At 42.4% G+C, this 25,137-nt stretch overlaps 3 protein-coding genes across 5 annotated transcripts; 2 read left to right on the plus strand and 1 right to left on the minus strand.

Annotated features, from left to right (window-relative positions):
* Positions 1-909: 909 nt before the first annotated feature.
* Cst11 (cystatin 11) lies at positions 910-3,686 on the minus strand. 3 transcript variants are annotated; one of them, XM_005088087.2, is made up of 3 exons: positions 3,405-3,686; positions 2,457-2,561; positions 910-1,078 (listed from the first exon to the last, which is right to left on the minus strand). In XM_005088087.2, the coding sequence occupies exons 1-3, from the start codon at positions 3,630-3,632 to the stop codon at positions 995-997; spliced, it is 417 nt and encodes a 138-aa protein (XP_005088144.1). In that variant the 5' UTR covers positions 3,633-3,686; the 3' UTR covers positions 910-994. The 3 variants fall into 3 exon arrangements, with proteins under 3 accessions (XP_005088144.1, XP_040600890.1, XP_040600891.1); XM_040744956.1 differs by having other exon boundaries at positions 2,457-2,618; XM_040744957.1 differs by lacking the exon at positions 910-1,078 and adding an exon at positions 1,124-1,203 and having other exon boundaries at positions 2,457-2,618.
* Positions 3,687-9,345: 5,659 nt separating this feature from the next.
* LOC121140295 (cystatin-14) lies at positions 9,346-17,132 on the plus strand. The gene is made up of 3 exons (XM_040744996.1): positions 9,346-9,555; positions 10,899-11,005; positions 17,048-17,132. Exons 1-3 carry the CDS (start codon positions 9,355-9,357, stop codon positions 17,130-17,132), a joined length of 393 nt encoding a protein of 130 aa, XP_040600930.1. The 5' UTR covers positions 9,346-9,354.
* A 3,590-nt stretch (positions 17,133-20,722) lies between these two features.
* Positions 20,723-24,695, plus strand: LOC101834809 (cystatin-12). Its single transcript, XM_005072555.2, has 3 exons — positions 20,723-21,051; positions 23,547-23,657; positions 24,509-24,695. The coding sequence occupies exons 1-3, from the start codon at positions 20,818-20,820 to the stop codon at positions 24,587-24,589; spliced, it is 426 nt and encodes a 141-aa protein (XP_005072612.1). The 5' UTR covers positions 20,723-20,817; the 3' UTR covers positions 24,590-24,695.
* The last annotated feature ends 442 nt before the right edge of the window (positions 24,696-25,137 follow it).

Below are 25,137 nucleotides of genomic sequence, written 5' to 3' on the forward strand. Positions count from 1 at the left end.
CTCCTGTGACATGGTGTTTCTGTCTATACCCTGACTGCACTCCCTTCTCTTCTAGTGGATTTAATCCCATTGATTGATATGGGGGACTATGTCCTCTTTCCCATAGGGCCTATATTTTCCTTTGTCTCATAGATAAAACCTCCAGAATCCAAGATGCATTCTGTTCTGGTCCTGGTTGCTGAGATAATGTGCTGGGAGTCTAGATCTGAGTTTAGTGTTTTTTTACAGAAATGAAGAGCATCTCTCAATTCTGGACCAGGAGTAAGGTCCTTGTCTTTCTTAGCTCTTTGTTTTTCCTTCATGTTTCATACTTTAGAAGGAGGCTCTTTGTCAGGCTTCTGAGGGATTCCATTGTGGGAGTCACCTGTTAGCATCTCTGCTGTTCACTCATCCACTGTAAACATCTCCCCATCTCCTTATTGTTCTTCTCTCTATCTTTTCCATCTAATCTTAAGACCTAGAGTATTTGACCTGGGGATGTTGCTCTGTAGAATGTTTGTTTAAACTGCAGGAAGTCCTGTGCTTGACCCCACCCCAGCACTTTATAAAGCTGGGTGTGGTGGTACATTCCTATTTTCCTAGCACTTGGGAGGTAGAGGAAGGAAGACCATAAGTTCAAAGTCATCCTCGGCTACATAGTGAGTTCCAGATCAACCTGAGGTTACCTGATACCTGCTCTCAAAAACAAAACAAAACAGACAAAAAAAAGTCCTAAGGTCCCCTACTTGCTATGAAGCTAGGGGAGAAGTTCTGCTATCAGGCAAGTATAAACAATGGGTTCAGAAATTATCTACGTCCCCCACTGGAACCCTTAGTGGACCTCCACGTTTTTTTTTTTTTTTTTTATAGCTGAAGAACTTCTGGGGAAAGTCTGGAATCACAGCAGGAAGACCATGAAGAGAACAGGCTAACATCTTTATTGTTCTAATTGAGGATTGCTGTTGACTGCAGGGTGACCTGAAGCTTGGTGGACACAGCATGCGCTCCAAGATACTCAGCTATCGGTACAGGTTTTTTTGAGAATTTTGTATCTTTCAGCCCAGGGTATGACATACACTGAGAAGTAGCACTGGACTTGCTAAAACAAAAGACCAAAACACATACTTTAAAAGATGAACAAGAGCTGGGCGTGGCAGTACTCTGCAACAGCAGCAATTGGGAATCTGCGGTGGGATGAGTTCAAGTGGGGCGAATAGTCAGACTCTATAAAACACAAGGCAATAGGGCTAAAATGCAAGGTGAGAAGGAGGAGACTATCAAACCCGAGACTGGGGATTGGCACTGCCTCATTGCTTACCTCCATCCTGACGGTATTGTGATTTCCCTCATGTGACAAAAGCATTCTGATTATTCTGAACAATGTCCTGTTTGTGGTCAGATTTGGAGTAGCAATAGAAGGACTGGTTCTATTTTCTTGTCATTTTCGCTTATGTGGTATTTACCATATCTTCTCTCAGTGGGCTTCTATTGGACCTACATGTTCCTTCTTCTCTCCCTTCCCCCCTTCTCCTTCATGATTCTCTCCCCTCTCTCCTTCCCTTTTGTCTACTTATCTATCTATCCACCCACTCACAACCTACCCTTCTAATTCCATTCATGCACCCATTTATCCTTCTGTCCCCCCCATTCCTGCCTTCTATCTATCTTTTCTTTCATTCATTCAAACCATTAAATTTTATGTCCTAATATGAAGAGGGAGCTCTGGAAAGGGTACATTTGTGTGTTGAGAACTTTCAAGTCATTATTACTAGGTTTACCATATAGTTTATGAACTGGAAAAGAACATGCTATAAGAAAAAGGTGAGGTTATTACCAATCACATTAAACATGTAGACATCAAGCAGGATGAAGCCAGACAGGAAGGGCATACAGCCATCCTTGATCAAATTCATTGGGGAGAAATTTAAGAAATGGTTAAAGTGCTGTTAGTACTCATAGTCTAAAGGTCTGTGCTGGACATCTTTAGGTGTCTGTACACACATAAGTGGCGATTACGTTTTGCAGCATCTGGCCAGCCTTCTGCTGGATCAGAATGATGTCTGCATGGGACTGATATGCCTTTGGGGTTGAAGACCACTCAGCAAGTCCCTCAGCAGGCCACCCACACAGATTTGTTTTCCTTAGTCCACCTGTACACCAGTCAAATTATTTTCAAATTTCCTGCTGAAATATGGTTAATCATTAACTGCTTCTCTTGGCCTGGGGTATCCTTCTGAAGTTCAACAGCTTAACTGCTCCCTTTGGACCCTTTCTTCCTTCTTGTGATTCTTCCATTACCAACAAACGATAGCTTAGCTTTTTGCATCTCTATTTTCCTCTTTGAAAGAGGAGATAACATCCATGAGATTTTTTTCAAGCAAATTTGAACAGATCCCAAATAAGTCTGCCTTCCCTTATGGTTAAACCACAGAAAACCCCCAGGAAAATGGCTTTGTATGAATGAGCTTGCCTAGTACCTTGTAAAGTGCTCCTTTCTGGACATCACAGGTGCTCTTCTCTGTCTTGAAGCAGGTGGTCCTCCGCATTTCCACTCTGATGTGAAACTCCAAGTGGTCTGTCAACTGTGTGGAGTGAGAGGAAGGGAAACGGAGAGAGACCTCTTCTCCCCATTGTGCCTTCTGTATGAGGGGACAGCTCATATTCATGCTCAATACACCATGCTCAATGGCAAGTGCCCAGCTTTGCACAGTTGTGGGATCCTTGTTCTCCTTCCTTCATCCCTTTTTCCCTTCCTCCCTCCCTGGGTCCTTCCCTCTCTGGCTCTCTCCCTCCCTCCCCCCTCCTTCCCTCCCTCCCTCCCTCCCTCCTTCCCTCACTCTCTCCCTCCCTCTCATTCTTCCTTCCTGATTCCAGGCATCTCTTAGTCACTCATTGATAAATTACCAAGACTATCAGAAGACATTGATATGTCACCAAGACTACCAGAAAAGCTATTTTACTCTATGAGTTCAGCCATCCCTTGGACAACATTGAAAAGGTTATCCAGGCAGGACTGTGTACAAGTGTTTTGTAAATGGCTAAATAGTAAACAGGTTAATCTCAGTAGGCCATGTGTCCTATGTTGCAATTTTTCAGACTGACCAAGGCAGCATGGCAGTCCCAGACATACACAGCACAGATGGCTCCAATAGCACTGCTTGGACAGTTGGGCCTGGGTATGTAATTTGTTGGTTATCAAATGAAAGGACAGATTCATCCACTAGCGAATGCACATTTCTCTTAAAACACCCACTTTCAGTTGGGAATGATAGCATATACCTGTCCTGGGGAGACTGAGTCAGGAAGGCTGCAAGGTTGAGGCTAACATAGTCTGTACAGTGAGATCCTATCAAAACAAACCCCTAGGATTTTACCAGCGCACTGGGTCCCTCTGTGGAGGAGAGACAGGGGAGCCACAAACTCACCTGCTTCTCAATCTTCAGGATGCGAAGGATCCTGAAGTTGTACACGTCTTCACTTTCTTTGTTGTATGCATTTGTGACATACTCCAATGTGCCCGGCACAGAAGGCTCCAGTACATTTACTTCACGGACAATTATAAATGTCTTCTTCTTTTGTTGGTAGCTGAAGGCCACCAGGGCCACCAAAATGGCGAACAGGAGTTGTGATGCCTTCCAAGGTCTGAGCATCATCCTTCAACTGGAGAAGACTGGGAAGAGCCTCCCCCTTCGTCTGTTGGGTCATATTTAGCACGGCTGTCCTGAGTCAGACTTAAGGGAAGCATGCAGTGACACCCACAGCGCTCCTATCTTTCTCCTCCCATCGTCCTACTCCAGGGACACTTTGCAATGACTGGTAAGCTCACTCCTACTCTCATTCTTTTCGTATCGTTCGTGTGTCTCTCTCTCCTTCAGCAACACACAATTCTGTGGCCTGCTACTCCCTCAGTGGAAGCCAAGCCAGAGGCTCTTTCCACTGAGTTTATACCATGAGGGGCCACAGAACACTTCAGGGATAGGAAATGGAGGAGACATGGGGTATTGGCTCTCAGGAAGTATAACATAACCAGCAGGATGATGGGAAGGAGAAGCTCGTGTGAAAGGAGCTGGGATTTGAGAAGTCCTCTGCCTGACCTAGTTTTTGGACATTGGTTCCAGGAAATATGCCAAAAGAGTAGGGTACAAGGAGGAAAGAGAGAAGTCATGACCTGGATAGCCTCACTTTGGAAAGCAGGTGACACTTGAGTGTGGTTGACTCCATGTTTTAGAGGTAGGTAGGAAGTTGAAGGAGGAGATGCCAACAGATTCCTGCCTGACAAGTAGGATTTCAGTAAGATAAGACTCTACAGGACCTTCAGTTTGGTATCAAAAGGCAAGATCAAAGGCATGGAGGCTCGCAGGATGCAGCCATTTGTGTGATGCCAGCTCACAAGATGTTTGGAGTAAGCCTGAAGGACAGTGGTTCTCAACCTGTGGGTCATGATCCCCTTGGCAAACCTGTCTCCAAAAATGCTTACATTGCTGTTCATAACAGTAGCAAAATTACAGTTATAAAGCAGAAACAAAAATAATTTTATGGTTGGGAGTCCCTACAACATAAGGAAATATATTAAAAGGTTGCAACATTAGGAAGGTTGAGAACCACTGCTGTAGGATATTGTTCAGAAGATTATAATAGCAAGACAGGTAGTGAAATCTCCTAAGGCAGACGTGTGAGTGCATATACCTGCACTCACACTGACATGCATATACATGCAAACATATGTAATCACACTTCTGCTCTAAGTATAAATTCACACTGATACATGCATCTACATACAGACACATGCACTCCCATTCCTACCCTAAGTACATATTGCTATTGACCACTGTGTAACTATTTTCTCTGAATTGGAGCATCCTCTTCTTAATGGGAGAAACTCACTGAGACTTTGAAATCTCAGGAAGTTCTTGGGTCAGGACATTGCTCTGTCACAGCAGCAGAGGCTTTGTCTCTTCTGCTGCTTGGGCTGACTCTTTCATTCTGAAACTCTTCTGATTTTTTTTGGACTGGGATTTATAGACCCCTTTTGATGTCTCTCATACTCTAGGATGACTTCGATCTAGCCCATTATTGGATGTCTGACCATCCAAGAAGTTTCCTTGGATGGAAGGAAGGAGCCAGAGACCATTTCATTTCAGTGTTCACCTGTTCTCTGACCATTTAACTTTCTAGACATCAGCAAGCAGTGTAGGTGGCTTCCCCGCCTACTATGAAAAGCTTGAGTGCATCTCTGGCACCCAGCTTGATACCTGTTTTCATAAGTGACAAAGACTGTTATTACATTCAGTAGAATATTTTTCAGGGTTACAGGGACTTGCCTAATGTGTGAAGCTACAACCTTGGGGTTGATCTGCTGGCTACCTACTGTTGCTTCAGGTAGATGGATGTACAGGGGTCCAATCAGTCGGTGTCTAAAATTTCTCACACAGCCTTCAAACCTGGCATGTTCGTAAGTTCTCTGCAAGCAAGAAAGGCAGCAGCCATACTAGGGCATGGTGGTACACATTTTAACTCAAGCACTCTGGAGGCATAGCAGATTGCTCTCTGTGAGTTCGAGGCCAGCTTGGCTATGTCCCACAGCCCTCTTCTCTCCTCCTTCTAAGAGAGAAGGGCAATAGTCCACAAATATGTGATTATTTTTTCTAAGGTGACATAGCTGATCTAATGAAGATAGTGGCAGTTCTGCTGGGAGGATAATCTTGTGTGTACAACACCTCTGTTCAAGCATTACTCTGTTTATAGGTATGTTTATAACTCCTGGTTATAGTATACTGTCAGTAGTATACAAGAACAGATTTGGTTACCTCAATTTCCTCATATGTATTTATACTAATCTTGGAACAAATGTACCAGAGCTTTGAAGTCAAACATATACCTTATCAGCTGAGCCCCACCAAATACACACAGACAGGAAGTCTAGCTCCTTCTCCTAGAAGAGTCAGAATTCATTCCCTAGGTGCAGCACTGGAGTTTAGCAGGCTTGGGGTAGCTGTTCTGACTGTTGTCAGCCAGGTGGTCCTGCTGATCTGGGCTGGGTTCTTTCTTGCATTGAAGCCTGAGCTAAGTAAGACCCATGTGACGGTTAACCTTCATTGTCAAGGTAATTGTAGATAGGATCACTTTGGAAACACGTGCATATATGGGAGTTTCCAGGAAGATTTAACTGAAGAAGGAAAATTCACCTTGAATGTGGATGGTACCATTGTACTGGGAATCCTGATTGAATAAAAAGAAGAAATGCAGTGAAACCCTGCTATTTATTTCTCTGTTTCCTGACTGCAGACATAGTATGAGCAGCTGCCCCCTGCTCCTGCCACCGTGCCTTTCCTGCCATGTTGAACTGTTTCCTCAAACCGTGAGCCCCAATAAGCCTTTCCTACCTTAAGCTATGTTTTCCACCTATTTTGTCAGAGTAGCAAGAAAAATAAGCAATATAGAGTATGTAAAAACAGTAAGGGATATTGCACCACCTCCTCAATCTTCAGATCCTGAGGTTAGGCTTATGTGGCAAGAAGATATTTGCATATGTGAGTAAAGAACTTGATAGAGAGAGATCTCCTTGGGTAATATGACTAGACCCAGCATAGCCACCAAGGTCCCTATAAGAATGGGGAGAGGACACACAGTCAGAGAGCCACAAGAGGAACATGGAAGCAAAAGGGCTTTGAAGTACACTCTGCCTGGGAAAGAAAGGGACAAAGACGAGACATACAGAAGGACTCTCACCTGGCATCTTTAGCAGGAACACAGCTAACATTTGATTTTAGTCCGGGGAAAACCATGTTAGACTCTGCCCTCCGTTTGATAAAGTTGATCTGTTTTAAGCCACTAAGTGTGCAGCATGTGTCCTAAGCAGCAGCAGAAAACACCTTCACTCATTTCAGTGGCTCTCAGAATATTTAAATCTAATGTAAGGAATATATTTATGAGGAATGTGCTGTTCTGTGTGGACTTAACAAAGATATTATTTCCTAGAACATTTTTGTAATATCTGTATTAAAGTTTCTGTGGTAAAAATACAACATCTGGATTAGGAATTTTTAGTGATCATCACCCCAACCCCCCCCACACACACGCACACACACACACACACACACACACACACACACACACACACACACACAAATACAGCTAGGGTGCATGATGCATGTGACAGACAGGAACCAGGGACTCAACCTAGCCCTATGCCCTCCCTGTGAGGCAGGTTCCATTTATTGAAGATGTTTTATTTTCTCCATTGTATAATTTTGGCTTCTTTATAAAAAAATCAAGTGTCCATAGGTATGTGGATTTTAGAAAAATCAAGTGTCCTTAGGCATGTGGATTTTTGTCTGGGTCTTTGATTCAATTCTATTGATCATTGTACCTGTTTTTATGGTAATACAACACGGTTTTATTACTGTAGCTCTGATGGAGAGCTTGAGATCAGATCTGGTGATAACTCTGTCAGTTCTTTTATTGTATGTGGTAGTTTTATCAATTGTGCGTTTTTTCTTTTTCCATGTGAAATTGACTGCTGTTCTTTGAAGGCCTGTAAAGAATTGTGTTGGAATTTTGATGAGGATTATATTAAATCTGTAGATTGTTTTTGGTAAGATGGCCATTTTTACTATGTTAATCCTATTGACCAATGAGCATGAGAGATCTTTCCATCTTCTAATATCTTCTCCAATTTTTTTCTTCAAAGATTTGAAGTTTTTGTCATACAGGTCTTTCACTTGCTTGGGTAGAGACACCTAAGATATTTTATATTTTTGTGGCCATTGTGAAGAGTGTTGTTTCCCTGATTTCTTTCTCAACATGTTTCTAACTTACTCCTTCTAGACATCTTAAATAGAAACACCCAGACACTTTAAGACTCAGGGACTAGAACAGTCCCTAAAAAGAACATGAACATCCAAAGATTTTTATCTATAAGCAAAGAGGTGGGAGTAGGCAGGTAAGGAAAGGAGAGCCTCAGAATCCATCCTCAGTCATTTGAATCCAAGAGCAGACTCACCTAGTGACTATGTTTTCTGACAACCACTTGCCCTTTCAACAAAGTTCCCCAAGACACACAAAAGTGTTTTATCAAATGTCAGGAAGAAAATTCTTGCTCTCTTCCATTGATGAGTGACTTCACTGAATCTTGATCCTGAGTTTGATGAGGATATACTAATCACTTATAGATAAATGACTGTGAAGGTCTTGATCTTGAGTCTGAGGATACCCTAACTACTTATGTGTGCATGATTAGGGGACTTGATCCTGAGTCTGATGAAGATACACTAACTACTTATAGATTAATGACTGGATTTCAGGGAGGCATTTTCCTTTTCTATATATACATGGTATTCAAATTATTCCAAAAGTATGAAAAATTCTAGTATCAGGTAGTAACTCTACTATGTTCTGCTATGTCTTAGAGAATTCAGGAGTGACTGATCTTAAATGTGGAACAAGAATTAGACACCAGGTCAAAGATTTTCTGAAACCATTGAACAGAGACTTACTATGTACTGGTTTAACACTATGCTTACCAAATGTGCTCTTCTAAAGCACAGGAAATATTGGTCATCTTCTCAACAATAACAACAAAAATAAATCTCAATATATTTCAAAGAAAGGAAAGATAGACTAGGTGTTCTCTAACTACGGTTGACTTGAGTTAGAAGTTGGTAAGTGAAAAGATGGGTTGAAATCAGCTGTGATTAGAATGAGGTGGTTCAGTAATTAGAGCCCAGAGGTCAGAAAGAATGTCAGAGATGAGAGCAGGTTAGAAGCAAGGGGAACTGATAATGAGCATAGAAAACCCAGAAAATGGGGCCAGATTAGCTGCTGACCAAAGAGGAAGGTGGCATCTCGTGGACATCACCTAACTATTGGCTTTGAGCTTGACAGGTGGTCTGAGTTGCAGGCAAGGTCATAGGCAGGCTTGGCAGCAACTGATTCCATTCCCCAGGAATGAGTTCACGAGACTACTCAGGAGATCTTCTGACCCTGGGATCCTTTCTAGCACTGTTTAAGGACAAATGTGGCTGGCACAGAGCCTCTAGACTGCAGCACAAGCTGGACCTACCCTGGCAAAACTCAGAGACAGCCTGGAGATATGCATACAGAGGATGCATATCACTTGTCACTTCAGGATTTGTGTCACCCCAGGGTAAGGAATGTTGCCTTCTGCTCTGCCTTTTGTTTGGGGTGGTGAGAAGGAACAAGGCAGAGGATGGAGATAAGAATTTAGACAGAAGCACAAAAGGAGGCATTCAGGAGCACAGGGCTCTGATGAGCAGGGCTATGTGAGATCCTGAGCTGAGAAGGCGTTGCCAACTGTGGCTGTTCCATCCCTTTACCCGTGGATCCCCAGTACCTAGACGGGTGAAAAGGACAGCGATGTCGTGGAAGGCGTCCCTGCTTGTAGGAATGGTTGTGCTAGGCACTCATATATGGACCATTGACAAAGGCTTTGTAGACATTGCTAAGGATCTAGATTATTTCGTCGCATCTGTGGAGTTTGCTGTGGCTCAGTTCAATGACAACAATCAAGAAGAGAACACATACAGGTTGCTTGAAGTTGGGAGAGCCCAGAAAAAGGTGAGCCCACATGCAAAACATTGTCCCTTCATGAACAGACCTGGGGTGGGAGAGCATCAGCAGGGACTGATGGGAAGAGTACTGGGTCTGCAGCATACTCTGTAGCCACGGGTCTGGAGACCTTCCCTTACCGAGGACCCATTTTCTTATCCCCTAAATGTTTTGAGCTATTGTTATCCCTGGGCCCTGAACCTCTGGAGCCCTTGGTATCAAATGTTCTACCACCTCTAGTTGCTGCACAGCCATGGAGATGCAGGCTTAATTATCACATGGGATTGAACATGGTGGCGTGGGACAGATGTGATGAAGCAAGTGTATTCTTTTTTTGTTTGTTTGTTTGTTTTGTTTTGTTTTTTTTGAGACAGGGTTTCTCTGTATTGTTTTGGAGGCTGTCCTGGAACTCGCTCTGTAGACCAGGCTGGCCTCGAACTCACAGAGATCCGCCTGCCTCTGCCTCCCGAGTGCTGGGATTAAAGGCGTGCGCACACCAACACAAGTGTATTCTTAGTATGTGTCAAGTATAAATGTAGTTTTTTTGAGGTGTGTTGTGTATGGTGTGTGTTGGGCAAGGATGGGTGTTACCATTACCTGAATAGACTCCTGAGTGCCCCATTTAGTCAGCTTTTTGGGCAATTTCCACGTCAATCCACCGAGATGAGTGTTCTTCTCTGGGAGGATGTCCTGCTTGGTGCTGTTTGAGTTTTCATGCATCTCTATTTAGTATGACAGTTGCTCTCAACAACTTCTCACAACATCTTGAGAGGATTTCAAAACTGGGTGATGCCTATGTAGTCCCTTCAGTCTGTCTCTAAAAGGAACACTTGCATGCTGCCAGCACTCGTGTGAAAGACAATGCATCCCCCAAGCTCCTCATACTCCAGGAGAGGTGGAGTTGTGCCTGCTTCCTGGTCTAGTTAAAAGAGTTGCTTAGCAATTTAATCTGGCCCATTTCTTAATCTGATTTAATTGGATTTCTTAATCTGGTCCATGCTGCTCAGGTGAATGTTTGAGAGTTGTCACATTGCCATGTATGACTACAGTGTGTGCAGGATGACTGTGTAGGATTTGATTGTGATCCTGTGAATGTGCTATATCCTACACATCCATGCCCCTATAGAGTGCCAGAGTTTAGCATGAGGTACTAGAAAAAACACTGGTATATGTCTTATGGCTCTCATAGGCACATTTCTGTTGATATGCAATGATGGCATGTGCTATATAGATGCCTATTTATAAACACATGCAAATTCCAGACATTTACTCATTTCCTACTTGAATTTCTTCTTGTTTTTGTATTTATGTTATGAAAAATAATGTCTATTTGCATACTTTATTTTCTACAGACATGGACAATGATTTTTTTAATGGAATTGGAGATGGGCCGTACAATTTGTAAGAAACATGATGAAAACATGGATAATTGCCCATTGCTACAAGGCTCAGGAGAAAACCATCCCCAATTACAACTGACCTTTTGGGAAAGAAAAGATAATAATGCAAAACCTGAGTTAGGGTTTAGGGAAGGCATGGGGCAATCCAGGCAGAAGGAGGACACATTTTAGGGCTCCTTCATTGGAAACAGAAGGGGCTATCTTCTCCCCTTATTCATTTGTTTATTACTTTATTTTTAATCTTAAAATTTTTTGTATTATTTCTTTGAGAATTTCATACAATGTATTTGGATCATATTCTCTCTCCAGTTCTCCTCTAAATTTTCTCAGATCCACTCTTATTCCCCAACTTCATGTCCTTCTCTTTTTCAAAATTTATTTGAATCAGAAACAAGCTTGTTTTACACTTCAATCCCAGTTCCCTCTCCCTCCACTCCTCCCCTGCCCCCCACTAATCCCTTAGCCTATCCCCTTTCTGCTCTCCAGGGAGGGTGAGGCCTTCCATAGGGGAAATCTTCAAAGTCTGTCATATCATTTGGGTCAGGGCCTAGGTCCTCCCCCATGTGTCTAGGCTGAGAGAGTATCCCTCTATGTGGAATGGGCTCCCAAAGTTCATTCTTTTGCTAGGGATAAATACTGATCTACTACCAGAGGCCCCATAGACTGCCCAGGTCTCCTGACGCCCACATTCAGCAGGTCTGAATCAGTCCTATGCTGGTTTCCCAGCTATCAGTCTGGGGTTCATGAGCTTCCCCTTGTTCAGGTCAGCTGTTTCTGTGGGTTTTACCAGGCATCACTGCTTCATCTCTGCAACTGGATTCTAGGAGTTCAGTTCAGTGTTTAGCTGTGGGTGACTGCTTTTGCTTCCATCAGCTACTGGATGAAGGCTCTAAGATGGCATATAAGGTAGTCATCAATCTCATTATCAGGGAAAGGCATTTAAGGTAGCCTCTCCACTATTGCTTAGATTGTTAGTTGGTCTCATCCTTGTAGATCTCTGAAAATTTCCCTAGTGCCAGATTTCTATTTAAACCTATAATGGCTCCCTCTATTATGGTATCTCGCTCTCCTCTATCCCCCCCTGCCCCCCTCAACCTTCGTGCTCCCTTATGTCCTCCTCCTCCTTCCTCTTCTTCCCTTCTCTTTCTCCAAGTTCCCTCTCCCCTCTCTCCATGCTTCCAGTGTACTTAGGAGATCTTGTCCCTTTACCCTTCTCTGGGGTACCACATATGTCTCGCTTAGGGAACTCCTTGTTTCCTAGTTTCTCTGGCTGTGTGGATTGTGAACTGGTAATACTTTTCTCTATATCTAGAATCCATATATGAATGAGTACATGCCATGTTTGTCTTTTTGTGACTGGGTTACCTCACTCAGGATGGTTTCTTCTAGTGCCATCCATTTGCCTGTGAATTTCAAGATTCCATTTTTTCCCTAGGTAGTGCTCCATTGTGTAAATGTATCACATTTTCTCTATCTATTCTTCAGCTGAGGGGCATCTAGGTTGCTTCCAGAGTCTGGCTATTACAAATAACGCTGCAATCGACAAAGTTGCACAGATGTCCTTGTTGTATGAATGTTCATCTTTGGGTATATACCTAAGAGTGAAATTGCTGGATCTTGTGGTAGACTGATTCCCATTTTCCTGAGGAATCTCCATACTGATTTCCCAAGTGGTTGTACAAGTTAGCACTCCTACTAGCTGTGGGGGAGTTTTCTCCTTTCTCCACATCCTCTCCAGCATAAACTGTCATTGATTTTAGCCATTCTGACAGGAGTGAGATGTTATCTCAGAGTTGTTTTGATTTGCATTTCTCTGATGGCTAAGAATGTTGAGCAGTTTCTTAAGTGTCTCTCAGTCATTTTAGACTCCTCTATTGAGAATTCTCTATTTAGTTCTGTAGCCCACTTTTTAATTGGATCCTTTGGTGTTTTGGAGACTAGCTTCTTGAGTTCTTTGTAAATTTTGGAGATCAGCTCTGTCAGATGTGGGGTTGGTGAATATCTTTTCCCATTCTGTGGGCTGACGTTTAGTCTTGTTGACTGTGTCCTTTGCCTTACAGAATCTTCTCAGTTTCATGAGGTACCATTTATTAACTGTAATACTGGTATCTGTGCTACTAGTGTTATGTTCAGGAAGCAGTCTCCTGTACCAATTCGTTCGAGGTTCAGTGTGGCTGGATTTATGTTGAGGTCTTTGATCCATTTGGACTTAAGTTTTGTGCATGGTTATAGATATGGATCTACCTGCAATCTTCTACATGCCAGCATCCAGTTATGCCAGCACCATTTATTGAAGATGCTTTCTGTTTTTCATTGTATAATCATAGCTTCTTTGTAAAAAATCAGGTGTTTGTAGGTGTGTGTGTTAATATCAGGGTGTTCAATTCAATTCCATTGGTCTACCTGTCTATTTTTGTGCCGATACCAAGCCATTTTCAGGACTATAACTATAATAGAGCTTGAAGTCAGGGGTGCTGATGCCTCCGGAAGTTCCTTTATTGTACAGGGTTGTTTTGGCTATTCTGGGTCCTTTGTTTTTCCATATAAAGTTGATTATTGTTCTTTCAAGGTCTCTGAAGAATTGTATTTTGATGAGGATTGCATTCGATCTGTAGATGGCTTTTGGCAAGATTTCCGTTTTTACTATGTTGATCCTACCTATCCAAGAGCATGGGAGATCTTTCCATTTTCTGGTATCTTCTTTTAATATTTTTCTTTAAAGACTCAAAGTTCTGGCGATACAGGTATTTCACTTGTTTGGTTAGAGTTACCCAAAGATATTTTATGTTGTTTGTGGCAATTGTAAAGGGAGATGTTTCTCTGACTTCTTTCTCATATAATTTATCATCAGGGCTACTGATTTTTTTGAGTTAATCTTATATCTTGCCACTTTAATAAAGTTTATCAGCTAAGTAGTTCCCTGGTAGAGTTTTTGGGTCACTTATGTAAACTATCATATCATCTGCAAACAGAAAGTTTGACTTCTTCCTTTCCAATTTGTACCCCCTTGATCTCCTTTTGTTGTATTATTGCTCTAGCAAAACCTTCAAGTACAATATTGAAGAGATACGGAGAGAGTAGACAGCCTTGTCTTGTTCCTGATTTTAGAGGAATTACCTTGAGTTTCTCTTTATTTAGTTTGATGTTAGCTGTTGGTTTACTGTAAATTGCTTTTATTATGTTCATGTATGCTCCTGTTATCCCTGATCTCTCTAGGACCTTTATCATAAAGGTGTGCTGGATTTTGTCAAAGGTTTTTTCAGCATTTAGTGAGATGATCATGTGGTTTTTCTTTTTCAGTTTGTTGATATAGTAGATTACATTGATGGATTTTTGTATGTTGAACCATCCCTGCATCCCTGGGATGAGGCCTACTTGATTGATCATGGTGGATGATTTCTTTGATGTGTTCTTGGATTCGATTTTCCAGTACTTTATTGAGTGTTTTTGCATCAATGTTCATGATGGATATTGGTCTGTAGTTCTCTTTCTTAGTTGTGTCTTTGTGTGGTTTGGATACCAAGGTAATTGTAGCCTTGTAAAAAGAGTTTGGCAATGACTCTTCTGCTTCTATTTGTGTGGAACAGTTTGAGGAGTACTGGCATTATCTCTTCTTTGAATTTCTGGTAGAATTCAGCACTGAAACCATGTAGTCCTGGGATTTTTTTAAATTGGGAGACTTTTGATGACTATCTCTATTTCATTAGGGGTTATAGGTCTATTTAAATTGCTTATCTGTTCTTGATTTAATTTTGGTAAGTGATATCCATCCAGGAAATTGTCCATTTCCTTTAAATTTTCTAATTTTGTGGATACAGGTTTTCAAAATATGACCTGATGATTGCAACCCAAGGAGGATAACTACACTCAGAAAAACATAGGCAATAGATAATCCCACAATACCAAACACCAAAAGAAAAAAGGGGAGAAATCCACACATAATACCACCACTACAGACAAACCCAAAACAAACAAGAATTAACAAGCAATTACCATTAATATCCCTCAATGTCAATGGTCTTAATTTACATATAAAAAGACACAGGCTAACAGAATGGATACAAAGACAGTACCTATCCTTCTACTGCACACAAGAAACACATTTCATCATCAAAGACACATGTTACCTCTGAGTAAAGGGTTGGGAAAAGATTTTCCAATGAAATGGACCCAAGAAACATGCTGGTGTAACAACCCTAATATCTAAGAAATTAGATTTCAAACTAAAATCAATCAAAAGAGATGTTATATACATCACAGGAAAAGTCCATCAAGATGAAGTTTCAACTCTGAACATCTATGCCCCAAATATTAAGGCACCCACATTCCTAAAAAGAAACATTACTAAAGCTCAAATCACACATAAAATCTCACACACTTATAGTGGAGACTTCAACACCCTGCTCTCACCACTCAACAGGACCACCAGACAGAAACTTAACAAAGAAACAAATGAACTAACAGAAGTTATGACACAACTGGGTTTAACAGACATCTATAAAACATTCCATCCAAACAGAAAAGACTATACCTTCTTCTCAGCACCACATGGAACCTTCTCTAAAATCAACCATATGCTTGGCAACATAGCAAACCACCACAGATACAAAAAATTGGAATAACCCCTGTATTTTATCAGACTACTATGCTTTAAAGTTAGAATTCAACAACAACATAGATTGTAAAAACCCTACAAACTCATGGAAATTGAACAATGCACAATTGTACCATTCCTGGGTCAAGGAAGAGATAAAAAAGAATTAAAGACTTTCTAGAATTCAACAACAATGAAGACACAACATACCCAAACTTATGGAACACTTTGGAAGCAGTGCTAAGAGGAAAGTTCATAGCACTAGATGCACACATGAAGAAACTGGAGAACAGTCACACTAGAGAATTAACAGTACAACTGAAAGCTCTAGAACAAAATGAAACAAACTAACCCTGGAAGAATAGATGTCAGGAAATAATCAAATTGAGGGTTGAAATCAATAAAGTAGAAACAAAGAAAACAGTACAAAGAATCAATGAACCAAAGAGATGGTTCTTTGAGAAAATCAATAAAATAGACAGACCTTTATCCAAACTAATCAAAAGGCAGAGAGAGAGAGAGAGAGAGAGAGAGAGAGAGAGAGAGAGAGAGAGAGAGAGAGAGAGAGAGAGAGAATGCAAGTTAACAAAATCAGAAATGAAAAGGGGGACAGAATGATGGACACTGAGGAAATCCAGAGAATCATGTCCTAGTTTTTATTAACCCATTTAGTCCAGTTTGTGCAGCCAATGTATGCCTGACTGTGAGGTCCTCCATTGGAGTGTGGTTGATCTACCATAAACCACACAGAAGGGGCCATCTTAAGCAGACAGAGCTCTCATGCCTGTGGCAGTCTTCTGTTTTAGATGCCCACATGGTTTCCATCTATGACAGAACTATCCTGTGGTGTTGGACCTGTGCCTTTAGAGACCATCAGGATTTGAGAAGATGTAATTCCTCTTGTGGTCATCAGTCCAACCCTTGGGATTAGGAACTTAATTTATCTGCTTACTCTGACTTCCAGATAGATTCTGGGTGATTTTGGATGATATCATTGTCCTGTATGGCATGTAACCAATGTGATCTGGGACCCTGAGGATGGCTTTCCATTGAGGGACTATGCTAGTGTTTGGTTTCACCTTCCAACTAATGGCCTTGGAGATGATTCATTTGGAAGGGTTTGTGCTGCTGTTCAGTTGGGAAGCACCTGATGGAATTTTCTGTCAAGCAATCTCTTGGTTCCTTCAGGATCCTTGGGATGGAGAAATTCATCCATCATCACATGTTGCAGGTGGAAGGAAAGTGGTGAGCTGTGGGGACAGTATGCCTCAGGGTGAAGACCCCAGGGAGGTTCTTTTTCAGGACCTCCTTGTCTTAGGTGGGGGAATTTTGTTAATTGTGTCCATTGTCCTAGTGGAGATTTGAGCTTATGGCCCATACTCCTGTAAAATGGCTTTTTTAGATTTATTTTTTGAAAGAAATATTTTTTAAATTGTATCTTGAGATCCTACTGTGTGCTGCATTATCTCTATGCATTATAATATTCTAACTTACTTATGATTATTTTTCAGGTGAACTGTGTTCTCCAAGTAGATGCCCGACCTTGGTTTTCCCACTTCTCCATCCTGAATAGTACCTGTGTGCCAGCATAAGTGGGACAGGGGCTCTGGCTACACATAGTAGTCATAGTAGTCTCCCTTCCTTGGAAGTGTGACTATCTGTAGTTTAAGGTCTGTGTAGTGCTAATTCAATTAAAAGAGTCTCACAGCATTCTGAATCCCTGAGCAATGCTTAGGGTCTTCTGTATTGTCTATTTGCCATGGATACCATCTTTGATGATGATAAGCAATTGTCTTTCGTGTGTGTGTGTGTGTGTGTGTGTGTGTGTGTGTGTGTGTGTGTGTGTGACCCTGGATCTCCTGGAACTAGTTCTGTTACCAAACTGGCCTCAAACTCACAGAGATTTATCTGTCTTTGCCTCCTGAGTGTTGGGATTAAAGGCATGTGCCACCACCACCTGGCTGCAACTGTTCTTTTTTATTTCCCTTCCTCAGGTATGTATGTCTGAGTAAATCAGACTCCTCAGTTCATGTGAAGAAGCTCATGAATGGGCCCTACTGGTTGATTTGTGTTCTTATTCATTCATTTGCATATTCATCCATTCTTTAATCTTTCCACGCTCCTCACCTATGCATTCATAAGGAATGCAGAAGCCAGGCATAGCCATGCCCATCTATAGTTCAGCACTATTCAGGAGGTTGAGAGGGAGGACCTTGGAAGCTCACAGTCTGGAGACCAGCTTAGGCACCACAGAGATGTCACAACTAACAGGGAGAAGTCATCTGTCTCCCCACTGCTTCTGACTCAGGAACCAAGCTCATACCTGTGTCCATTCTGCAGTGGGACCAGACCCAGGCTCAGGAGTATTGGGAAGGAGTAAATGACAGGATAGGAGGCCTTTCCCTCCTGAAAACCACAGGCTACCTGACAGGGCTAGAAATAAACACATGATTCTAATGCGAGATTCAGGTACCATTCTGAGTAACTGACAGATCCATAGGGTAAAAATAATCAAAGACACACAAAATATGAGAATTTACTAAACAAACTTCATTTTGTGTTACACAGGATGTCATCCAAGTTCAGAACATGTACTCTATTGAATCTGTGGATAATTTATCAAAACTGAGCACATTCCAGTCTATCATATATCATGAACTTTAGAGAAGGGGTGTCACATAGATTGTGTTCTCTGATGGTAGTGAAATTTATCTAGAAATTAAGGAGGGAAATACTTGAAAATTACACTATATATCTCTAAATTACTTAATTGAAACATTGTTACTTTTAACACGATTTTATTTTTAATTTAATTATGTATATGTGTGTCTGTGTTTGTGCATGTGTGTGCCTGTAAGTGGATACATGCAAGTGCCTGTAGAGTTACCTGACACAGGTGCTGGGAACCAAACTCTAGTCCTTTGGAAAATCAGTAAATACTCTCAATCACTGAGCCATCTCTCCAGTCCCCATTCTTATTTCTTTAAAAAAAATCAAACTTTGCATGTATGGTGTGTGTGTGTGTGTGTGTGTGTGTGTGTGTGTGTGTGTGTGTAAGTGCTGGTGTGTGGGTTCCATGGCACATGTGTAGAGGTCCAAGGACAGCCTTGGCTGTTGGTTCTCACTTTGGACCTTTTATGAGACTGGCTATCTTTTGTTGCTCACTGGTAGGTGTGTCAGGTTAAGTGGCTGGTGAGCTGCAGGGACAGTCTTGTCTCTGCTTCCCATCTTGTCATAGAAGCACTGGGGTTGGTGATATAAATGACAATAACTGGATTCATGTGGCTGCTGAGGATTTGAATTCAGATTCTTATGTTGGTGTAGCAAATGCTGTACCCATCTCCCAAGCCCCTCAACAATTCTTAAGTAACAAATTAGTGGATTCTGCTGCCACAGAACTTCAAGAAACATATTGTACACATGGGAGTGTACAAACCAGAGAGCACACAAAACAGCAGATGATTACATTGGATCCTATCTCAGGGCTGCCCCATCTCAAATTCTTGTTTCAATTTGGAAAAACTACAGGGTATGGGTAGGTGATTGTAACAAAAAATACCTAAATAAAAACCAGAAAACAAAGTTCGATAGAAACAAATGGTTAAGAAATCCAGAGGTCAGTCCTTAAGGAAGGACAAGACAGTTGCTAACCTTTGGTAAGCTAAATCTAGGTTATGAGAGGGGGTCACCATACAGATCTGTAGATGTTAGAGTGATGACAGTAAGATATGATCAGATGGTTTCTAGGAGGGGGAATTTAAACAGATAGAAGAGCTTGTATCTATTCTGGTGGGGAAGCAAGGGTTCAAGCACTCTGAAGTACTATGGGGTGTAATCTGCATTTTTAGGTATCCTAACCATCACCACCTGTCTTGGTTGTTTGTGTGTGTGTGTCAACTTGACACAAGCTAGAGTTATCTGGAAAGAGGAATCTCAGTTGAGAAAATGTTTCTGTGAGATGGACTGTAGGCAAGTCTGTAGGGCATTTTCTTGATTAATAATTGATGTGGGAGGGTCCAGCACATTGTGAGTGTTGCCATCCCTATGAGGCGGATCTGAGTTCTATAAAAAGAAGACTGAGCGTGCCATAAGGAACAAGTCAGCATACAACATTCACCCATGGCCTCTGTGTTAGTTCCTGCCTCCAGGTTCCTGTTTTGGCTTCCTGCCCTGGCTTTTCTGGATGGATGATAGATAACAAATTATAAGATAGAATAAAGCCTTTCCTCCTCAAATTGGTTTTTGTCATGCTGCTTTATCACAGCAATAGAAACCTCACTGACAGCATTTATCATCTTGTGACATCATTCTCTGCCCCCACCTGGAAGCTGCAGAAGGCATTAACAGTCATGCCCACAGTATTGTGCCTTTCCATGCCAGAGCTACATTTCAGCTCCTACTCTGGCCCCAAGGCAATTGTTAATTTCTGGGTCAGTTTTTGGGATCATCATGGTTCAAGTATCCTGGTCTCCCATCATTTGAGCATGAGTCCTTTCCCATAATGGCAACCTTCATACCTTCCCCGCTTGCTCATCCCTTTGCCAGTTTCTCCATAAGTGAGATACTGCGGAGAATTTTCCCAAGAAGTCTGCCACAGGGCTGATTTGCAGAGCTGGATGTGCATATATTAGTAGGTGCCTCCTCTAGACTCATGGCTGCCATTGGTGTCCATCCCTACAGACCCACTGCCTCCCATTCTGATTCTATCTAGCACTGGGTTGCAAAGCACAGGCAGCACAGGTCTCAGGGAAGGTAGAGGTGACGAGCTGGTTACTATACTGCAGAGATGGTAGAGAAGATGATCTCCCAGTCCTGACTCTGACCCCTCCCACTTGGTTCCTCTGGAGCTCCAAGGTCACTGGCATCGGTTTCTTAACTCGCAATACTTAACCTCATAAGAGTTTTTATAGCTCTGTCAGTTCTGGAATTCACAGCAGTAAAAGGAAGCCAGTTGGACTTAGAATCCCAAACTTCCTATCAGTTCTTATCAGGGTGGGCCCAGGCTGGGGGAGGCAATTTAGAAATGTACAGGCAAAGGGTACGCTGCTTGAATGCCCATGAGTCTATGGCTTATGTCACCAAGGCATGGAAAACGTGATCTCCTCTTCTGCCTTCTGCTTTCAGATGAAGGGAGGGACAAGGTGGAGGAGTAGAGATGACACTGGCCAGATGCCCTAGTCAAATTTAGGATTTCAGCGCCACAGGGCCTCTCTCTGGTGGGCAGGGCCTTGTGAGATGGCATCACTATCTGCAGCTGTGCCACCTCTCCACCGATGAATGCATTCTCAGTTCCCAGTGCAGGCACTGAAGACAGCCATGTTGTGGAAGGTGTTCTTGCTTGTGGGGATTATTGTTCTGGGGATTCACGACTGCAGCTTCAAATTTGTAGAAATCAGCAAGAATGAGGTTGATTTTGCCATTTCTGTGGAGCATGTCGTGTTCCACTTCAATGAAAACCAGAATGATAATTTTGCCTACAAGTTCCTAAGAGTCCGGAGAAGCCAGCGTAAGGTAAGTAATCTGCTTCCTGTGTGGAACCTACATTCTTTCCAGTACCTGGCAGGGCTGGGGGACTTCTGGGTTTGCAGTAAGTTGAAGCCAAGGCTTTCATTTTGGTGCTAGAAAAGCTCAGAATTTTGAACTTATTTTAAAGTGAGTGCAGTCCCTGAAAAGCAAGGTAGAAGGGAGGCATCAATGTCCCTTCAGGAGGAGGGGAATTGAATTAGGGCTGAGGGAAGCCAGAACAGCAAGAGAGACAGGTGATGAGAGCGGCAGGCACAGTAATGAGAAGAAACAAATGCCCACACAGTAGACAGTTGGCAGCAAGTGTTGCAGGGTGACATTGGGGAGCTGGGTGAGGTGGACATTGCTCAGCAAGGTGGGGATGTATGCTGGGGTGCTGGCAACATCAATATCACTGCTGAGATGATGTTCAGGCAGGCAGGCAGCTGTGGAGCCAGACAGGGACCCATTCTTTCAGACTTCTGGGTGAAGACATAGGTAAGGTGGCCCCAAATCCATGAATAAAATAGTAGTCCATGTGGGGTGAGTGCAGTGACACAGGGTTCTGGGAGCTGAAGGTGATAAAGTGATGGCTTTTGTGTGTGTGGGGAAGTGTAGGTTGTCACAGATAAACCCCTGGAGAAGGATGATCCAAGTGTACTCAGAAGTCACGAGTCTCCTGGTGGGATATACTGTGCGCTACGACTTGTGTCTTGGGGAAGGAAATACTGAGATGTAGGTGTGCAGCAGGAGGGCATGGCAGTAAGGATGCCAAGCTGGGAGCACTGTTTTGTTTAACAACAGAGCAGAACAAGAGAATTTGAGGTAGGAATGAAACAATCTGAGTAGTCACATCACATTGGTGTAACTCTGAGGCCTCCTTATGGGACTGTCGCCAAGGAAGTTGACTATGAAGCTGATAAACCCTGCATATATTTTGGTGGCATCAGCCTCTGTTGAAGGAAGTGTTTCCACTGAGGTCAGTCTTTCTGCCTCTCCCTTCGGATGGAAAAATGTGCCCGTCCCACATCACAATCCCTACATGAAGATCCCTGAGCCAGGTGAAATCGCAGAAGGTCACAGGATTGTGGCATAAATCTATAGTCATTGGTCCAGTAACCTCCCTCATGCCCAGGGATACAATGCTAATGGGTCTTTCTTTCCTGTCCTTTGACGATTCCACTTCTTAAGGCTGATTTCAGCCTTGGGCCCTAGGTCATGGTGCTCCCTTTACTAGAATTTGATCATCTCTGCTGCTGCTTCCAGACAGGGGCCCTAGGCCCAACTTACTGTGTGCGCCACGCATGGAAGGTCCAGGTATCTGAGACAATACCTGTGTGCTGTTAGTGTGTGTCAGACACGAGTGTGTGAGTGTTGTTGATGTGAGCTGGGGCTTGTGTATGAAGGTATTATTGATGGATTCTGGGCACAGTTGTGATGTTGTGTGTCTGGATCAAGTGAGTTGTTGGTTTTTATCGGGTATGAATGTTGCTTTGTGCTTGCAGTGAGTGCATATTGCTGTCATCTGTTTGGATTCCTGAACCCCTCACTGAATCATCTTTCCAGATAGTTCCCATGTGTTCTGAATGAGACATGTGCTCCACCCTTGGAGGATTTCCTGGTTAGATTTGTATTTTTTTCCATGTTTGAGTGTTTCTTGAGTTTTTAATCACTTCTGTTTAAGGAAGTACCTTTTATAGGGTTTTGATAGGTACTGAGAATAATATTGGGATACTGGATAGCCACTTCATTTAAGTACTTGCAAGATGAGTGCTCTGTGTAGTCAGGACCTACATGAAAGATACAACTTAAAGGGACTTGTGTGTTGCCTGCTCTACCTGCTCATGGCAGGCTGTCTCACCAGTGTCCTACTCTAGGTTAAGGAATCATTGATCAGCAGGTACTTCTGAGGCTGCTTGAATGAATGTTTGATCATTGTCACAGTATCATGTGTGTGGCTGACTGTACCATGTACATGTTCTTTGCTGTGGATTTGATTGTGCAAATATGTGGCACCCTGGATATCCATCACCCTCTTAATAAGACTGAAGGGATACTCAGTGCTTACCCTAGTTGTGCTTAATAGATATTTGGGAGCTCTGGAGATCAAACTTTGTTCTTTGATCATAATAAGCACACACTTTTCAACTGAGCTATATCCCTAGGTAAATGGACATACCTTTTGTGTAGTATTAAAAGAAAAATTAAAAAAACAGATTTAAAAGAGGCAGGCTGTGGAAGAGCATGCCTGTAACCCTAGCACTTGTGAAGCTGAGGAGCAGTTAAGACTGAAATTTGGATGTCATCTAGGGCTATATTAATCTTGTCTAAAAAGGCCAAATGACAGCAACAAAGAAAAAAAAGTACAGTAAACAACCCCGTCCCCATAAAACAACAGAAAAACAAGATGGTATGTGCTGTTCATTGCTGTTTATTTAACGTTCACATTTTCTGCTTGCTTTTATAGGGAGTACTCTAATGGTTTTACAATTTCTTCTTGACAGAAAAATAATTTGATATATTTAGTAGACCTGGAGATGGGGCGTACAATTTGTCAGAAATACGATGAAGACATTGACAATTGCCCGTTGCTGGAAGGCCATGGAAAAAGAAAGGTTTGATATTAAATTAACCTCTTTCATCAGCATACTTTTGGGAAAGAATGCAGAAGGGAACCATAGTAAGCAGGCAGAACCTATCTCCCACTGCTGGAGCAGTCCTCTGCTCGTATCCCCATTGGCCAGCCACAGAAAACCTGCAGATTCTCCTGTGGCCTTCATCTATGATGTAGTCTTCTCTGTGGTTCCAGCACTATGCCTTCAAAGACCTGTGAAGGTCCAAGAAGAGCATGCTTTTCCTTTGGTCATCAGTCTTCCATTGTTCATTTATTTGGGCAGGGTGGGGGAATGAGAACTGTTTAGTTTGTCTGCTCACTCAGGCTTTCCCTTAGGGTCTTAAGGGTGATTCTTGGTGACATCTTTGTCCTATAGCTGACATGTGATCCATGGGATCTCAGACCTTGTGGATGGTTATCCATCAGGGGGATTCTAACAGGGTGTGGTTTCATCTTTCAACTAACAGCCTTCATGTTGTCTCATTTAGGGTGAGTTTGTGTGGCTGTTCTGTTGGAAGTTTCTAGACAGATCATTTATCAAGCAACTCCCTGACTTCCAGAACCCTTGGGAAGGGGTAGAAATTCATCTATCACCATATGTGTTAGGGAAGCTCTGAGGACAGAATGCCTCAAGATGGGTGATGGCCCTGGCCAGGTTCTTTTTCAGGAGATTGTGGGCTCAGGTGGTAGAGATATTGCAACTTCTCTTGAGCTTTATGAGTCTTTCTCTAGGTTAATGGGTTTTAACTTTCTTTTTCAAAACTTAATTTTGAGCAAATCAAGTCCCTACTATCTAGATAGCCTTGATGCATTGTGTTTTTTTCCTAATTTATGCTTTGTTATTTTTTTCAGGTACGCTGCACTTATATTTTGGAGCCTATAGCATGGCTAACTCAGTTCACCATCTTGAACAATACCTGTGTGCAGACTTAAATGGGGCAGGGGTCTCTGTGTAACCTGCAGCCAAAGTCCCCTTTCCTCTGAGGGTGTCTGTACTCTAAGGTCTATTTAGAAGCAACATAATTAAAGTCATCTCACAGAACATTCTGGATGCCTCAACAGTGTTTAAGGTTTTCTGTATTGTCTATTTGTCATGGATACCATTGTCAGCGATGAGCAATGGTGATTTATTGTCATTATTACCACCCTACCTGCAGATGCAGAGTGTTGAGTAGATTCTGTGAATTAGGTCATTGTTTATTTCAATGTTTCATTCATTAATTTTCTATCATTTCATACTTGTATATAATTCATTTATTCATTCTATAATTTCTCCGTATCCCTCATTCACGTGTTCAGAAGGAAGGCAGGCATTCTCCTAGAGAGTGTCCACCGGCATTCCTTTCTGATTTCATCTCAGGGACCTGGAGCTCAGTGGTTGCAGAGTATTGCAGATAGGCCATGGTGTGTGTGTGTGTGTGTGTGTGTTGGGAACTGAAATTGACAGAGATTCTACCATTGTGGACATTGATAGCTGCTGA

Source organism: Mesocricetus auratus, unplaced genomic scaffold (assembly GCF_017639785.1).
Source record: "Mesocricetus auratus isolate SY011 unplaced genomic scaffold, BCM_Maur_2.0 Super-Scaffold_100004, whole genome shotgun sequence".
Taxonomy (NCBI): domain Eukaryota; kingdom Metazoa; phylum Chordata; class Mammalia; order Rodentia; family Cricetidae; genus Mesocricetus; species Mesocricetus auratus.

What these genes read in the sequence shown, in the direction of transcription:
- Cst11 (XM_040744956.1), bottom strand. Translation starts at nt 3,632, where the DNA reads ATGATGCTCAGACCTTGGAAGGCATCACAACTCCTGTTCGCCATTTTG. An exon ending in TCCTGAAGATTGAGAAGCAG is followed by an intron (nt 2,619 to 3,404) that starts GTGAGTTTGTGG and finishes CCCCTCATACAG; the next exon opens with AAGGCACAATGGGGAGAAGA. An exon ending in AGAAAGGAGCACTTTACAAG is followed by an intron (nt 1,079 to 2,456) that starts GTACTAGGCAAG and finishes CTTTTGTTTTAG; the next exon opens with CAAGTCCAGTGCTACTTCTC.
- LOC101834809 (XM_005072555.2), top strand. Translation starts at nt 20,818, where the DNA reads ATGCATTCTCAGTTCCCAGTGCAGGCACTGAAGACAGCCATGTTGTGG. An exon ending in TCCGGAGAAGCCAGCGTAAG is followed by an intron (nt 21,052 to 23,546) that starts GTAAGTAATCTG and finishes TCTTCTTGACAG; the next exon opens with AAAAATAATTTGATATATTT. An exon ending in AAGGCCATGGAAAAAGAAAG is followed by an intron (nt 23,658 to 24,508) that starts GTTTGATATTAA and finishes TATTTTTTTCAG; the next exon opens with GTACGCTGCACTTATATTTT.
- LOC121140295 (XM_040744996.1), top strand. Translation starts at nt 9,355, where the DNA reads ATGTCGTGGAAGGCGTCCCTGCTTGTAGGAATGGTTGTGCTAGGCACT. An exon ending in TTGGGAGAGCCCAGAAAAAG is followed by an intron (nt 9,556 to 10,898) that starts GTGAGCCCACAT and finishes TATTTTCTACAG; the next exon opens with ACATGGACAATGATTTTTTT. An exon ending in CTACAAGGCTCAGGAGAAAA is followed by an intron (nt 11,006 to 17,047) that starts CCATCCCCAATT and finishes TATGATTATTTT; the next exon opens with TCAGGTGAACTGTGTTCTCC.